Source organism: Musca vetustissima, unplaced genomic scaffold (genome assembly GCF_032173495.1).
Source record: "Musca vetustissima isolate MV318-11 ecotype Yass unplaced genomic scaffold, APGP_CSIRO_Mvet_v1 utg12995, whole genome shotgun sequence".
In the NCBI taxonomy this organism is placed as follows: domain Eukaryota; kingdom Metazoa; phylum Arthropoda; class Insecta; order Diptera; family Muscidae; genus Musca; species Musca vetustissima.
This window is the reverse complement of record NW_026883674.1, coordinates 383,946-400,007: the sequence shown is the minus strand read 5'-3', so window position 1 is coordinate 400,007 and position 16,062 is coordinate 383,946. Positions and strand designations below refer to the sequence as shown.

Below are 16,062 nucleotides of genomic sequence, written 5' to 3'. Positions count from 1 at the left end.
AATTACCGATTGTCATTTTTCTGCATAGAAAATGTATCGATAATAATTTTTCCGTATAGAAAATTATCGATAATAATTTTTCTTTAGAAAAAAATTATGGATTAAATTTTTTTCTATGCAGAAAATGTATCTATAATAATTTTTCTCTGTAGAAAGTATATCGATAATAACTTTCATTTATCGATAGTAATTTTTACGTATAGGAAAACTATCGATATGATTTTTTCTTATAGAAAAATGATTGATATTTTTTGCATGGAAAATTTTATAACATTTTTTTTCTGCATAAAAAATGTATCGATAATTTTTTGTCGATAATAATTTGTCTGTATAAAAAATTATCGGTGTAGAAAATGTATCGATAACAATGTTTATGTGTGGAAAATGCATCGATAATAATTTTTCTGCATAGAAAAACGTTCGATAAACATTTTTGGGTATAGAAAAGTTATCGATAATAATTTTTTACACAGGCAAATTATCGAGTAGAACAATTAACGTAAATAATTTTTTCTATGCTGAAAAATGACCGATAATAATTTTGTATGTAGAAAATTTATTGGTAATTATTTTACTGTATAATAATGATGTATTCTGATTTTTTGTATAGAAAAATTATCGATAATAATGTTTTTGTGTAAAGAAATATCGATAATTATTCTGTATAGATAGAACAATTATCGAAAATATTTTTTTTCGTATAGAAAATATATCGATAATAACATTCTTTAATCGATAATAATTTTTTGTATAGAAAAATTATCGATAATAATTTTTTGTATAGAAAAATTATCGATAATAATTTTTTGTATAGAAAAATTATCGATTATAATTTTTTGTATAGAAAAATTATCGATAATAATTTTTTGTATAGAAAAATTATCGATAATAATTTTTTGTATAGAAAAATTATCGATTATAATTTTTTGTATAGAAAAATTATCGATTATAATTTTTTGTATAGAAAAATTATCGATTATAATTTTTTGTATAGAAAAATTATCGATAATAATTTTTTGTATAGAAAAATTATCGATAATAATTTTTTGTATAAAAAAATTATCGATTATAATTTTTTGTGTAGAAAAATTATCGATAATGATTTCTCTATAATGAAAAATTTATGATATCAGTTTTTCTGCATAGAAAACATATCGAAATTGTTTTTAGAAAATGTAATCGATAATAATTATTTTGTTTTTGTTGAAGTGGTGAACGAAATGTGAAATGTAATGTGATCAGTAACCAGCCCCCACCCATGTGTCCCAACTCAAAGTGAAGTGATTCGGCCAATCGGTGATGAGAACAGAAATAAATAGACCAATTTTTGATTTCTTGTTTTTGTTTTTATTTAAATGGGGTATTTTTATTTAAAATAAAAATATGATTTGTTTTTTAATTTTTAGTTTTTGTTTTCTCTTATATGAAAAAATTAGTATGTATATATAAATGGTTGTTGTAATGTTTAATGGGTTGATGGATGTTTTTAGTTTGTTGTTATTATTTTTTTTTTAATTTTTATTTTCATGTTTTGTATAATGTAGTTATGTATATATAAATATTAAGCATAATTATATTCAGTTAGTTTTTTATTTTGTATTTTTTGTATATAAATTTGTTAATTTATTTGTAAGTTTTTTTTTGTTTTTTTTTTTATTTTTTTAGTATACAAATGAAATGCAAATAAAATTTGAAAAACTTAAAAAAAAAAGAGAGTAGATAAAGCTGGAGGGAAATATGTGGTAAACATTATTGCGTTTTTTAAATAATTTTATTTATTTATTATTAATTTTATAATTTTTTTAAATATTTATTAGGCTTTAGATTTGAAAAATTGTTAAGGTAAGCTTAGATTTAGGTATTTTTTTAGTTAAGATTTGTGAGAAGGAGGGAGCAGGACCTATGGCACTTAATAATTAATTACAATCAATTACCTTTAGGGGTTTTGAATTTTCTTTGACAATACAATTTCCATTTTTTTATTTCTTATAATTATAATAATTTCTAATATATATTTCTTTTTTTTATACAATTAATTTACATAACCTAAAATAAGTAGAAAGAGACAGAGATATAGTTTTGGAAAACTTAGATTTAGATTTAGAATTTAGTTGTAATTTGTTTTTAAATTTAATTTTTTTTTATTTTTAAAATTGAAATTATTTTTGTTTAGGAAATTATATGTTGACGTAGGTTTGTGTTTTATAGTAAACAAAATTATAGCATATTTTTAGGAGTTGTTATGTAAAAAAAAATGCTATTGCTGTTTTTATTTCTTTTTTATTTTTAACTTAAACTCGAAAAAAAACTGAAGCTATTTTTATTTGTAGGAACACCACTGTTGTTATTGTTGCAAAAAAAAAAAAAAAAAAACTAAATTATATATACGAAAGATGACCATAACCTAGACAGAGTTACCGATATATATTTTTTTGTATAGAAATATTATCAATAATTTTATTTTGTATAGAAATTATTGATAATAACTTTTTATGGAGCCATTTTCTGTATAGAAAAATTATTGATAAGAATATTTTTTTAGTATAGAAAAATTATCGATATTAATTTGTCTGTATGTGAAAGCATTATCGATAATAATTGTAAATAAAAAATAATGGTTGCGATTTTGTTCTATTTTTTTTTTTCAAAAAAAAAATGAAGAAGCATTTCCGGAATTAAATGAAAAATTGCCAGATATGGATTTTTTGATATAAAATTTGAAAAAAAAAATCATAAGCAAAAATGATCTTTTAATAATTTTTTGTTTTATTTTTTTAAATTTAATTTTGTATATTTTCAATATTTTATTTAATTTATTTAAAGACAAGGATTTTGTATAATTTAGTTATTTTTTTCACTTGCGCTTAATTTTTTTTATATATAAAATATTTTAAATTTTTTAAGTTATTTATTTGTTTTATTATTAATATGTATTTTTTATAATTTATTTTTTATAATTAATTTTTTTTTATAATTTATTTATTTTTTTTTTAATTTTATTATTAATATGTATTTTTTATAATTTATTTTTTATAATTAATTTTTTTTTTATAATTTATTTTTTTTTTAATTTTATATATATGTATAAAAAAAAGCATTGCATGCCCACTAAATGTTTAGTATGTTTTTTTTTATATTTTATTTTATTTTTATGTATTTAGTTTTATAATTAAATATATAATTTTATTTTATTTATTATTGTATAAAATATAAATTATACAAATAAAATGTTTTATGGCTTTTGTTGTTGTTTTTTTGTTTATATAACTATATATGGAACAATACCTTACTTGTTTATTTAATTTTATTAATTATTATTATTATTTCTTATATATTAAACCATACCAAAATAAAAAAGAATAGAAAATGTATTTTTAGTTTTATCTTTTTTTAATTATTTATTTTCAGAGAAAAAAATCTCCTCTCTGTAGTTTGTTTTCTAAATTGGCAGGTTTTTTTACCATGGGTTTCAATATTTTTTCATGGTTTCTGTTTTTTTTTGTTATAAACTATTTATTTTTTTTTATTTTTTTATAAAATTAATTATTTATATAATTAATATTTAATAGTTTATTACTCTCAAGCCTTTTTTAAATACATCCAATATTATTTTTAATTCATTTACAAATTTATTTTTCAATATTAAGCAATTAACATTTTTTTTTTTTCAATATAAAAAATTTAAATTTCAAAAAAAAAAAAAATTACCGGATACCGTTGTGAAAGTAGCATTCAAACCTATGGAGGGTTCTATTCACAAAGGGAACTGAGAAAATTGTTACAAAGAAAAAAAAAAAATAAGAAAAAATTTACCACAACCGTCAGTTAGAAATTTGTGGAGACTATTTTAAAAAGTGGTCCAACATCGAAAAATTTCTTTTTGTATTTTTATTTATTCACTGATACACTGAAACTCCAAATATGTCTAGGATCTTCAAAATGCGGCAGAACCTTTACGAGAGTAATAGCTATGTCCAAACATTGACCTATATCGAAATTTGTCTTGTCCTGATAATTCTAAATGACAAGATATTTCAGCTTTGTCTTTCAAAATATCAAAAATGGTGCGGACCTGAAACCTTTATTGGTTACATTTTTGCCAGGAGATTTATTTATCTTCTGAGAATTCAAAGTACCTAATTATAAGGATGGATCATAGGATGGAAAAAAAAACTGTAGACTATCGAAATACCAAACATAAATCGAGATACCATTATATGGAGGCTATGACAAAAGAAGGTCATATATTGTAATGCTATTGCTATGAGATTTTCTATCATCTAAGCAATCGAAATGGACCGTCCAAATGTCTAAGAGAGGTAGGTATATTTTTATGGGGTCATGTAGAAGTATTTTATCCTCCAAAAACCCAAATATTGTATCAATATTCGATAACAACTTTTTTCTAGAGAAAAGCTTCCGATAACAAATTGTATCCTCAAAGTCCCAGATTAGTGCGTGCCAAATCCCAATATCGTTGAATTATCCTAATGGAAGTTGTAGTATGAGCCAAGACCGATAAAGCTTCATCCATGTTCTTTCAAAAGTATGAAAAACTCAACTCATCAGTAGATTTGCTTCAATACGCATTTCTCAACATAAACAAAAGCACCTAAGCCAAATTTGAAGAAACTTTGGACTAAGCGGCCAAGTGGAGGCTATTAACCAATCAACAAATTAAATTAGACAATTCAAAATTCGTGAGGATCTGTGGTTATTTGCAAAGGTTATGCGGTTATTGTAGTCCTTTAAAGTAGCCGGAATTCAAAGGGCAAAAAAAAAAAAACGAAATGCTTTGTTGCAAATGTGATTTAATGAGAGATTCGATGTACCAGTACCAGAGTCCTCAAAAAAAAAAACCCCTATTGTTTGGAAAGGGGTAAAATATTTATAGGAAAGTATTCCATGTGGACTTCGTTTCATATAATAATAGTACTTTGAAGACGTTGGAAAGCGATTCAATGGAACTCAAAAATTATTTTTTTTTTTGTCAAATTTATACTAGAAGAGAGTTTCTCCATTCTTTCGATAAAAAAAAATATTTTACCAAAGGGCACAAAGTCCGTGGATAATTTGGAATAATATTTGTTTATGCCTAAAGTTCGAGGCTTGGGTTTTATTACCCTACACAACTATGATGTCAAGAGTTTGTAACGCCGCGAAATATTGGTCATAGACCCACATTTAAGTAAAGATCGGTTAATATTTAGGGGATGAAATGGACCAAAAACTTTATTTTTGTCTGATTTTCTGGAGAAGGGAATCAGGTCAAAAAATAAACATGGCTGTTTTGATAAAGATCGGTCAATATTTAGCGATTCAAATGGACCCTGACTTTTGTGTAAAACTTGACAAAATTTGTATTCTACAGCGGATATGTTTACCCCTGAAGGACATAGAGCCGAGAAGCGGATAGTATATCCAAGCGGAGTGTTTGATTACATTGTCTTATGTACTCGGATGTGGGAGTTACATTTAAATATGTGCAGGAGCTTACATACTGAGATATTACTTAGTAACCCATTACCACACTGGAGGGCGGAAATATAGCGCTTTCAAAAAAATAGCTTTCAAATTTTCTATGAAGATCCAGGTATGGTCCTATAATTTTCGGTGATGATCAGATAATAATATTGGAACAAAGTGTACCAAAAACTTTATTTTTTGTGTTTTTATTTCAAGTCGATATACAGGCCACAATTGAAAGCTCAACATCACAACATAACCCACGGTAAATAGAATCTGGACAAGTATAGCCCTCGTCTACTGAATATTAGAAATATTTGTTGACATCTAGTAGGTCTAGGGGGTGCAAATATCGCAAAATATTGCCCAAGCTCTGAATATAGAACCAAAAAGAAAGTTAGATTTTCGTCGAAGTTGTGTAGGGTATCATATGGTCGGCCCCGTCCAACTATACTGCTCAGCTCTATATATTTTTTAAAATCATCCTCAGGACCTTGATTTTTCTAAATAATATACTTTAAGGCGCCCTGAAGCCCCTCGATTAAAAAAAAAAATATTTTTGCTTTAACATCCTGGATATTTCGAATTTTTAATTTTAATTTTTTAAGTATCCCCAATGCTTGGAATTTTTAATAAAAATATTTTTAGGACCCAAAGTGTGTAGATTTCTTTTACAAAATAAATTTAAATTATTTGAGGTTATGTTGGCAAAATTTCAAATTTGAAAAATTCATTCAGATTTTATATAAAAAAATAATTGTGTGTGCGTTTTTGTTTTTTTTTTTTAATTTTAAAATAAAAATTTTATTGCATATTGTTGGTTTTTTGTTTTTTTTTTTTAGTTTTTCAAAATATGGAACATATTCTAATTTCGAAAAATAGTATATATAATTGTTGGGGTATAATAATTAAATTCATTAAAAAATAATTCTAATTTTAATAATTAATTAATTATGATTACAACTCTGTATAATTAATGTAAAATGTGTATAATTTTTAAAGGGGAGAAAGGGGTGTATAAATTTTACAAAAAATCGAATTTTAAAAATAATCGTATTATTGGTTAGTTGTTTGTTTACACAATTCGCAATAATTATATAAAAAGGAACTTAAAATAATATTTTAAAAAAGCGACAGGTAAATAGGTAGGTAGCTAGGAGGTTTGAATGCCACATGTGGTTTTGTTTTGTTTTGCAATTTATTTCGGTATTTTTTGATTTGTTTTTTTTAACTTAAAAAATAAAAATTAATAATTTTTTATTTATATATAAGATATTAAAAATAAATCTTTAAAAGCACTTTCTTTGTTTTTTTTCAATTTTTTTAATTGGAAATACTTTAAAATTAAAATTTGTTGTTTTGCAAATTTATTGTTTTGAAAATTTATTTTTTTTAGGTTAGGGTTTTCAATTTCTTGTTTAGAAAATATTTTTTTTTAGTTTTTAAAAAATAATCGAATTTCTCTCTTGGCCATAATTTCCAATTTTTCTTGGATGCTGAGGATGACGATGCTGCTGCTCATTTATGCCAAAAACCCCGTGCCCGAAAGCACGTACCCAGAAAAGACTAAACACGATGTGTCAGATGTGTGGAATCACTTCGTTTGGGTGGTGGAGGCGGTGGCCGTTTATTACGTTTTGACATATCCATACTGGTGGCTAATGGTGGAGGTGGTGCTGGCATACTGCTACTACCCATAAGCAGCTGGGCATATTGCTGCTGTTGCTGATTTTCCATAGTGGGTGCCATTTGTCCCGCCATCGCCGCCGCCGCTTGATTATTACTATTATTCGCATGTATATTCTCATAGAGGGCATATTCATTCAATGGTGGTGGTGGTTCGCATGGCAATCCTGCCCCATAGTGTTCCTGTACCCAATTACTAACATTGGCAGTTTCCCGATAGAAATGCGAATTCGAGTTAAGGCTATGGGCCAGCAACTCCTCCGAGGAGAAATCACGAAAACCCAATACCTCATGGGGTGTTGTGGCCGGTTCCAATTTACACTTTTGTGCCACTTGCCATTTTTTACGCATTACCCTTTGCAGATCTTTGAGGAAGTCGCGCGGCGGATTCGAATTCGATTCTTGTAGGCGTTTTGGGGAACCATAGTCTTGTTGTGATACCGATGAAATGGTTGATGAACAATTCGAGAGCCTTGTGAGATCGTTTCTTGGTGGTGGCAGGGGGCCGGGAGAATAGAAGGGCTCTTGAGGTTCGGGAGAATGCATTTTTCTTCGCAGCAATACGGGCGAATCGGCAAAGGAGACTTTCTTTTGTGTTGTCGTCGTCGTGGTGGTTGCTGGGGGTGGTGGAGGTGGTAGCGCTTGATTGTTGGCCAATGAACCCTTGTAATCTGGTGGATTTTTATATGGCGGTGCAGCCTTGACGGCTGGCTTAATGGGCTTGGCTGGCACGGCAGGTGGTGGTATTTTGGAACCACCGCCCGGCACCATTGAATACAGACCCCCATTACTGGCTGTGGGTGTGGTCGGAGTCAATGGCACCTCCTCTGGTGGTGGTGGTGGCGGCAATGACACCAGTGACAACTGCGAACCATACACATCCTGCTGAACTTCATCTAAGGCTGCCGGCGGTGGTGGTGGTGGCAATGAATCCAATGACAAGGTCGAACAACTCATGGCATCCGCTCCAGCTACCACACTGTTCAACACCGAGGGAGGTGGTGGTGGTGGCAATTGGCTATTATCCTGCTGGCCCCCATAGCCTCCCGAACTCACCCCCACCAATGGCTTTGCACAAATACTTGGCGTTGGAGTGGGTGTGGAATTTGAGGAACCCGATGAATTATTTGCATTCATACTCTCCGCAGAACCTCTCTTTGTCAGACCGGTCATAATGGCCGCTGTGGCTGCTCCGGCAGGACGTCTCTTCAAAGTGCCACTACCATTCGATTCTTGAGACTTACGGCGACTATGACGCCTAGTCAAAGTACCGCTATGTTCCGGTGAGGTATTATTCATATCCTCATTATCAGCCTGGGTATTTTCACCCACCTCCTTCAGCTGTCGGGTCATGGTGGTCAAGGGCAAATTGGGTTTCATTGATGGCTTTCGTTTTATAGTACCCGTGGTAAATTCCGAATCAAAACCATTATTATCATCCGACAAACAACCACTTGAGGAAGAGGAGGATGCTCTCGACACCCGACCACCACTTGAGGCTGACATACTCGAAATAGCCGAGCTAACACTGCCACACTGTGATGGTACCGCCGATGAAATGCTGCTAATCGATTCGCTACGCATCGACACAGCAAAACTACTCTGCGATATACCATCACCACCCATGGTCAATTCCTCCATCAGGGACTTGTGATTATCCCACAGCTGTTTACCATATTTTGCCACCCGAATGGCTGTCAACCATTTCTCCATGGTCTCCAAATCTTCGGCACACAACATTTTCAAGGTGCGACATGATTTACCCAAACTCGAATCGACTGCCGACTTAAAGCCAAAAGTATAATCGGTGGGTGCCTTCCATTTCTTGCGCCACCCCAAACCCCTATAAACATTATAGCCATTGAACAAGGTCAGGCACATTAGATCCCGTACATTTTTGGTTTTCTCTTTGGGAAAATAGTATAGGCCCGAACTGCGCAACACAAAATGATAACGTTTCCAACCCTTTTTGGGATCAGCCTTCATGTAAAGGGGACCATCAACTTGTATCTCGGTGTTGGTTTCGAAAAATTCCTCCAACAGCATAGAACGGGTATGTTCATCATGTTGACTGCCCGGTGCCATTTGCGGGCCGGGTAAATACAACTCAGGGCGTATGAAAAGTGACACCTTATCCGAACGTTGTTGAAACAGTACACGATTGCCAGCATCTGAATTCCAGGTCATTAGATTATCCACCAATAGTTCATGATCTTCAAATAGACGTTCTGGAAAGGGAAAGAAAAATATTAATAAAAAAATATTCAAAAGAACAAAATATAAATTAAAGCAAAGAAGGAGAGAGGAAGTGGAATTAGAAAAAATAATTATTTGCAAAAGAGCAAAATGGTTGGCTATGGTTTTCTTGGAATCCATACAACCTATGGTTTCATTGCAAAATTACTGACACAATCTTTTTTTGCAAAATTTTTGGGTGTAACTGGTCCAAACAAAATTCAGTTATTTTCAAGAAACTTTGTATGGGTTTCTAATTTACACAACCTGGTAACCCTTTAGGAAAACTAACTGAATAATTTTTTTGTAATGCAACTTAACCCTCTAGGGACTCACTAAATGGGTCTAACTGGTCCACTTCTAAAAAAAACACTCAAAATCAGTTATTTTCAAAAGAGAAAAATAGTTTGATATGGTTTGTTCGGAATCCACACAACCTAGGTCCAAGACCTCTTTAGCAAAATTACTACCCACACAATGAAGAAATTTTTTGTAATACAACTTAACCCTCTAGGGACTCACTAAAAGGGCTTTTTGGGCCATTACTAAAAAAACATTCAAAATCAGTCATTTTCAAAAGAGAAAAATAGTTTCGTATGATTTTCTTGGAATCCGCACAACCTAGGTCCAACACATCTTTAGCAAAATTACTAACCACACAATGAAGAAACTTTTTCTAATTTATGCTAACCCTCTAGGGACACACTAAATGGGTCTTATTGGTCCACTTTAAAAAAAAATGTCTCAAAATCAGTCATTTTCAAAAGAGAAAAATAGTTTCGTATGATTTTCTTGGAATCCGCACAACCTAGGTCCAAGACCTATTTATCAAAATGACTCCCCAAAAAATGGAGAAAATTTTTCTAATTTATGTTAACCCTCTAGCGACTCGCTAAAGGGGTATTTTCGGTCCATCTCTAAACAAAACCTCAAAATCAGTTATTTTCAAAAGTGAAAATTAGTTTTGTATGGTTTGCTCGGAATGCACACGACCTAGGTCCAAGACCTCTATAGCAAAATTACTACCCACACTATGAATTTTTTTTTTCTAATTTAGATTAACCCTCTAGCGAATCGCTAAAAATGACTTTTTTGCACATTTCTAAAAAAAACACTCAAAATCAGTAATTTCCAAAACTGAAAATTTGTTGCATATGGCTTCCTTGGAATCCGAACAACCTAGGACTAGAGTATATTCAGCAATATTACTGCCAAGACAATGAAGAACATTTTTGTGGAACATGTTAACCATCTAGCTACCCTATAAAAGTGAACAGATCACTTAAATAACGTATTAAAAAGGGGTTGAACAATGAAAGAATGTATTTTTACAATTTTTTAAACTTGTGCCCAATTTTCGGTTAAAAATTATATGGAGAAGAGTGGTATCAAGCGGAAATATGTTCTCCATAAAATTTCACTATGGGTCTCCAAACAAGAGAAAGCTGTAGCTATACAACATACCATAAATATTAAGGGTATAGAAAGGTGTGGTATCTAAAAAATTTAAAATTTTGGGTATTTTTTTCATTTGGGCCAAAATTTTGCCCAAAAACTAATTGGAAGGGATTGACTCCAAAGGAAAAAATACTCTCCATCAAATTCTACTAGGAATCACCGAACAAAAGAAATCTGCAGCTATAGTCCATACTGCTAAAATAACGGTATGCAAATTTGATATACTGGATGGTGCATACCATTTAAAATAAAGGTATCGAATTGTAGTATCTAAAAAAATGCATATTTTGGATATTTTTTCATTTAGGCCAAATTTTTGCCCAAAATTTAATTTGAGGGTAATCTTATGAACGGGAAAAATATTCTCCATAAAATTTCTCTATAGGTCACCGAACAAAATAAATCTGGTTTTTTTAGGCGTTTTTGCCACATTTTGCAGCTAAATTTTCGGTATGCAAATTTGATAAACCCAAAAACAAATGGGAGGGGTTTGCTATCAAGGGGAAAAATATTCTCCATCGAATTTCAGTATGGGTCACAGAACAAAAGAAATGTGCAGCTATAGTATATACCATTAAAAATAAAGGCATCGAATTGTGGTATCGAAGAAATGTAAATTGTGGGTATTTTGCCATTTGGGCCAAAATTTCGCCCAAAACCCAATTGGAGGGGTTTGTTTCCAAAGGGAAAAATATTCTCCATCAAATTCCACTAGAGGCCACCGAATAAAATAAATGTGCCGCTATAGTGCATACCATTTAAAATAAAGGTATCGAATTGTGGTATCTAAAAAAAATGCATATTTTGGATATTTTTTCATTTAGGCCAAATTTTTGCCCAAAATTTAATTTGAGGGTAATCTTATGAACGGGAAAAATATTCTCCATAAAATTTCTCTATAGGTCACCGAACAAAATAAATCTGCAGCTATACAGCATTCGACAAAAATAGCCTTATAGAAGTATGTTATACAAGTAATTGATGTTTTTAGACCTTTTTTCAATTTGGGCCAAAATTTCGCCCAAAAACGTATTGGAGATGATTGCTTCCAAAGAGAAAAATATTCTCCATCGAATTTCAGTATGGGTCCCAGAACTAAAGAAATGTGCAGCTATAGTACATACCATTAAAAATGGGGGTATACAATTGCGGTATTTAAATAATTGGATATTTTGGGTATTTTTTCATTTGGGCCTAAATTTTGCCCAAAAACTAATTGGAGGGCATTGCCTCCAAAGGAAAAAATACTCTCCGCCAAATTCCACTAGGGGTCACCGAACAAAAGAAATGTGCAGCTATATACCATACCATCAAAAATAAGGGTCTGGAATAGTGGCATCTCAAAAACTGAAAATGTTGGGTATATTTTTTCGTTGGAGCCAAAATTTCGCCCAAAAACTTATTGGAGGGAATTGCTGCCAAAGAGAAATATATTCTCCATTAAATTCCACTATGGGTCTCCAAACAAAAGAAATCTGCAGCTTTAAAGCATACCACCTAAAATAGCCCTATGGAATTATTTTATAAAATCGAAGTCCGCTTTTTAGACCTTTTTTTCAATTTGGTCTAAAAATTCGCCCAAAAAACTTATTGGAGAGGGTTGCTTCCAAAGGAAAAAATATTCTCCACTATGGGTCTCCATACACAAGAAATTAATAGAATTACTACATACGGAGAAAAATGACTCTCCAAAATGGAACAATTTAATTTCTCCTTATTTTGGAGAATTCGAAGTTCGGTTTTCGAAATAAAAGGTTCTGTTCATTGCTAAAATGTAACTGTATAACTAGAACGAAAATGTATTCGAATAAAGTACTGTATATATTAATTGATAAGTCCACAATTTACTGATTAGCGCACCACCACTTCGAACGGGCAAGTGGAGAACTAAATTGAATTGGTTTGAAAATTTGCTAAGCATCCAACCAAATCGTACAACAAAACCATATTGTGCGACAAATCGGAGTATGATATTTGAAAATTTTTCTAGATCCGACAAAACTTGTTTTGTCCTGTATTTAGAAAATCTCGGCCTTGTTTAGAACTTTTGGGACCTAGTTTTACAAATTATTGCCTTGGGGGCCTTGAACAAAATTATATTTTCCAAAAAATCTCCATGGTGTGGACTCCTTAAAAATGTTTCCCTTGGACCTCATGGACATTTCGAGCTCCTCCTCAATCCTTGGAAGAACAATTTACCTTAAAAATAAATGAAAAATTAGTATTTCTTCCTCTCTCTCTCCCCCATCTCTTTGCTTTTTGTTAATTTCATGTTCTCCCCAAACTTACCCATTTGTAAATCGCCTAAATTCTCAACTAAAGCCCAATTCGGTTGCATTTGTACATGATTTTTATCGGCCAATAAACGTGTTACATGCCCGCATGTCATACGTTCATCAACTAGCAGTGATTTCGAGGCTCCATCCGAGGTAAATGCCTTGACAAAGAGGCGGCGTATGGGTGCCGTTTCCAGTTTGTGGAGGGCCAATTGGATTTTGGCCGCCTTCGTATTGCCCGATAAGGGTAAGACAGGTTGATGTTGGTTGAGTCGTTTATGATGCTGCAGTGCCGAACTCATACCCGATGAAGCGGAAGATTCACTGGAGAGCAGTGATACCGTGTCACTAAATGCCGAATCATTGTCCGGAGATTCAGTACGTGGTTCTCTTAGTTGTGTTGTTGTAGGACCATTATTATTTGTTGTTGTTGTCGAAGGATGCTGATGATGATGTTGTTGCATCAGATGATGATGCTGATGAGTGTTGCTGCTGCTGACATGGCTACCGTTTTCCGATACACCCGATGAGGAACATAATGAATGTGAAGTACTGCTGCTGTTGCTGCTACCAGCCTCCGAGGCTCCCGATATCGAGGTGGCTCCGGATATGGTGGAATTTGTGCGTGAATGTGTTCGAGTTGAGGAGGGCGTGCACATGGCCCCCGGGGCGCCGGCAGCTGGTAGGAAATTGGCATCGCCAGCGGCAATTTGGGCCTCCAAGAGGCTCAGCTCTCCCAAAATGACATCAAGTTCGGACTCTTGTGTTTCCTCGAGATTGGCCATTGAAATGCGATATGAATGTGAGGAGGAAGCTCCAGCCTCAGTGGGTAAACCACCAGCAGCAGCCGATGCACTACCACCTGGTGAGGATGTTAGACAACGATCGGAAAATTTGCGTAGTTTTACACCGCCAACGCCACCTCCACCAGCTATGGCACTACCACCCGGTGAGGAGGATAATAGATATTGATAATCGACACCACAGCCGCTGCCCAGACTTTGCTTGGAGGGACTTGTATAGCAACTGTTGCTGCAAGTATTACTACCACCGGCTGTGGCAGTTGCAATGGCACTTTTGCCAATACTTGGACAAGTATCGGCTAGATTTGTAAGATTTTTAATCTGCAAAGAAAGAAAAAAATCGAAAAGAATTAAAAATCATTAATCAAAAATATGCATGCATGATTTCCCCTGAGTGCGGGGGGTTCAAGGTATGTGATAATAAAATAAGCAGAACAACAACAACATCATTAATCACCCAAAATTCAAGAGCATTTAAGAAAAAATAACCACACACCGAACCATAACCTTCAAGGGTGGTGGCGATGGTGGTGCATTGGAAGGTCACCATTGCGATAAAGTGGAAATTGAAGAATAAGAATTTAAATAAATAGAAAACCATTACCATGGCCAAGGCAAGGTAAGCAAGCACAGCTCCTCCCATACCACAGAGTAAATGGCTATAAAATTTACTGGAGTCCAGGGAGAACAACACCGACGAGTCAATGACCTACAACCCCAAGCTGCCTGTAATAGATGGTCTCTAGTCTCCCTTTCCCCCTTCGACCCCATATATATAACAAATGTTTCCTGTAGTTACTGCTGTTATAATAGTTCTGGAAAAAGTTGATCTACCCCCTCCTCCCTCCTCCTCCCCGTTCTCGCGCTTTGCACTTTCAACTTTCTATTCATTTGTTTGTTTGTTTTATTATTCAAAACGTTCGCTCCTCGCTCTGTCGCTACTCTCACACTTAATTTTCCCCATTGCGGTTAAAGTTTTTGGTTTTTTTTCCTGGTCTTCCAATGGGAAAATTTTGATGGGGGGAGAGAGTGAAGACGAAGTAAACATTGCCATGACACGCTGAATGTGAATGTGTGCCTTATTTTCTAAACCTCAAATACGATACAGTGGTTTCAGGTTACAAACGGGGGGAGAAAACAAAATATGCAAGATGGAACCTTGACACATGAAACCGGTGACCCATTTTTAAGTGGAAAGTCAAAGCCGACTTTCGAAATAATTTTCAGGGGGCTAAGAGAGGTCTTAATGCGGAACAATAGAAAAATATTGCTAAGAGGCAGGCACTTTTGAGTTAATATTTCCATGATAAATAGTAGACCTAGAGATTTCTCTTCTGTGGTAACCCATAGTGAAATTCGATGGAGAATAGCAGACCAACCCTCCAAACTGAAGGCCAGGTGTAGAAATCGGGTCCATTAAAAAAATATAAAATGAACGAAAAAAATTTTTCTCTATATATTGCATTTTTGGTCGGATTTTTCTATGATATATAGTGGACCAAGCGATTTCTTTTGTTCGATGACCCATAGTGAAATTCAATGGAGAAAATTTTTTCCATTCGGACCAACCCCCCAAATGGGTCTCCAATAGAAGAAATCGGACCAATTTCAAATTTATAATGAAAAAACATGACGTTTTCATTTGGTCACAATTGAGCTGACATTTCCATGATACTTAGTGGACCTACAAATTTCTATTGTTTGGTGACCCATAGTGGAATTTAATGGAGAATATTTTTTCCATTAAGACCTACCCCCTAAATGGGTCTCCAATAGAAGAAATCGGACTCATTTCAAAGATGTATGGAAAAAACCGCACTTTTCTACATTCATCACATGGGAGGTAATATTTCCATGATATATAATAGACCTAGAAATTCCTCTTCTTCGGTGACCTATAGTGAAATTTGATAGAGAATATTTGTTCCACTCAGACCAACCCCCTAAATTGGTCTCCAATAGAAGAAATCGGACCTATTTCAAAATTTTAACGACAAAAACATGACTTTTTTATTTGGTTACAATTGAGCTGACATTTCCATGATATCTAGTGGACCTAGCGATTTCTCTTCCGTGGTGATCCATAGCGAAATTTGATGGAGAATAGTTTTTTTCATTCAGACCAACCCCCTAAAGTG

At 33.0% G+C, this 16,062-nt stretch overlaps 1 protein-coding gene across 1 annotated transcript; it reads right to left on the bottom strand.

The window, feature by feature from the left end:
• Positions 1 to 6,999: 6,999 nt before the first annotated feature.
• LOC133330594 (ras-associated and pleckstrin homology domains-containing protein 1) lies at positions 7,000 to 13,921 on the bottom strand. The gene is made up of 2 exons (XM_061539032.1): positions 13,135 to 13,921; positions 7,000 to 9,380 (listed from the first exon to the last, which is right to left on the bottom strand). The coding sequence occupies exons 1-2, from the start codon at positions 13,904 to 13,906 to the stop codon at positions 7,033 to 7,035; spliced, it is 3,120 nt and encodes a 1,039-aa protein (XP_061395016.1). The 5' UTR covers positions 13,907 to 13,921; the 3' UTR covers positions 7,000 to 7,032.
• Between the last annotated feature and the right edge of the window lie 2,141 nt (positions 13,922 to 16,062).

Bases quoted from the DNA above. Each gene is read 5' to 3' on its own strand.
- LOC133330594 (XM_061539032.1), bottom strand. From the start codon at position 13,906: ATGGCCAATCTCGAGGAAACACAAGAGTCCGAACTTGATGTCATTTTG. The intron at 9,381-13,134 runs GTAAGTTTGGGG...TTCCCTTTCCAG, and splicing joins TTTAGGCGATTTACAAATGG to AACGTCTATTTGAAGATCAT.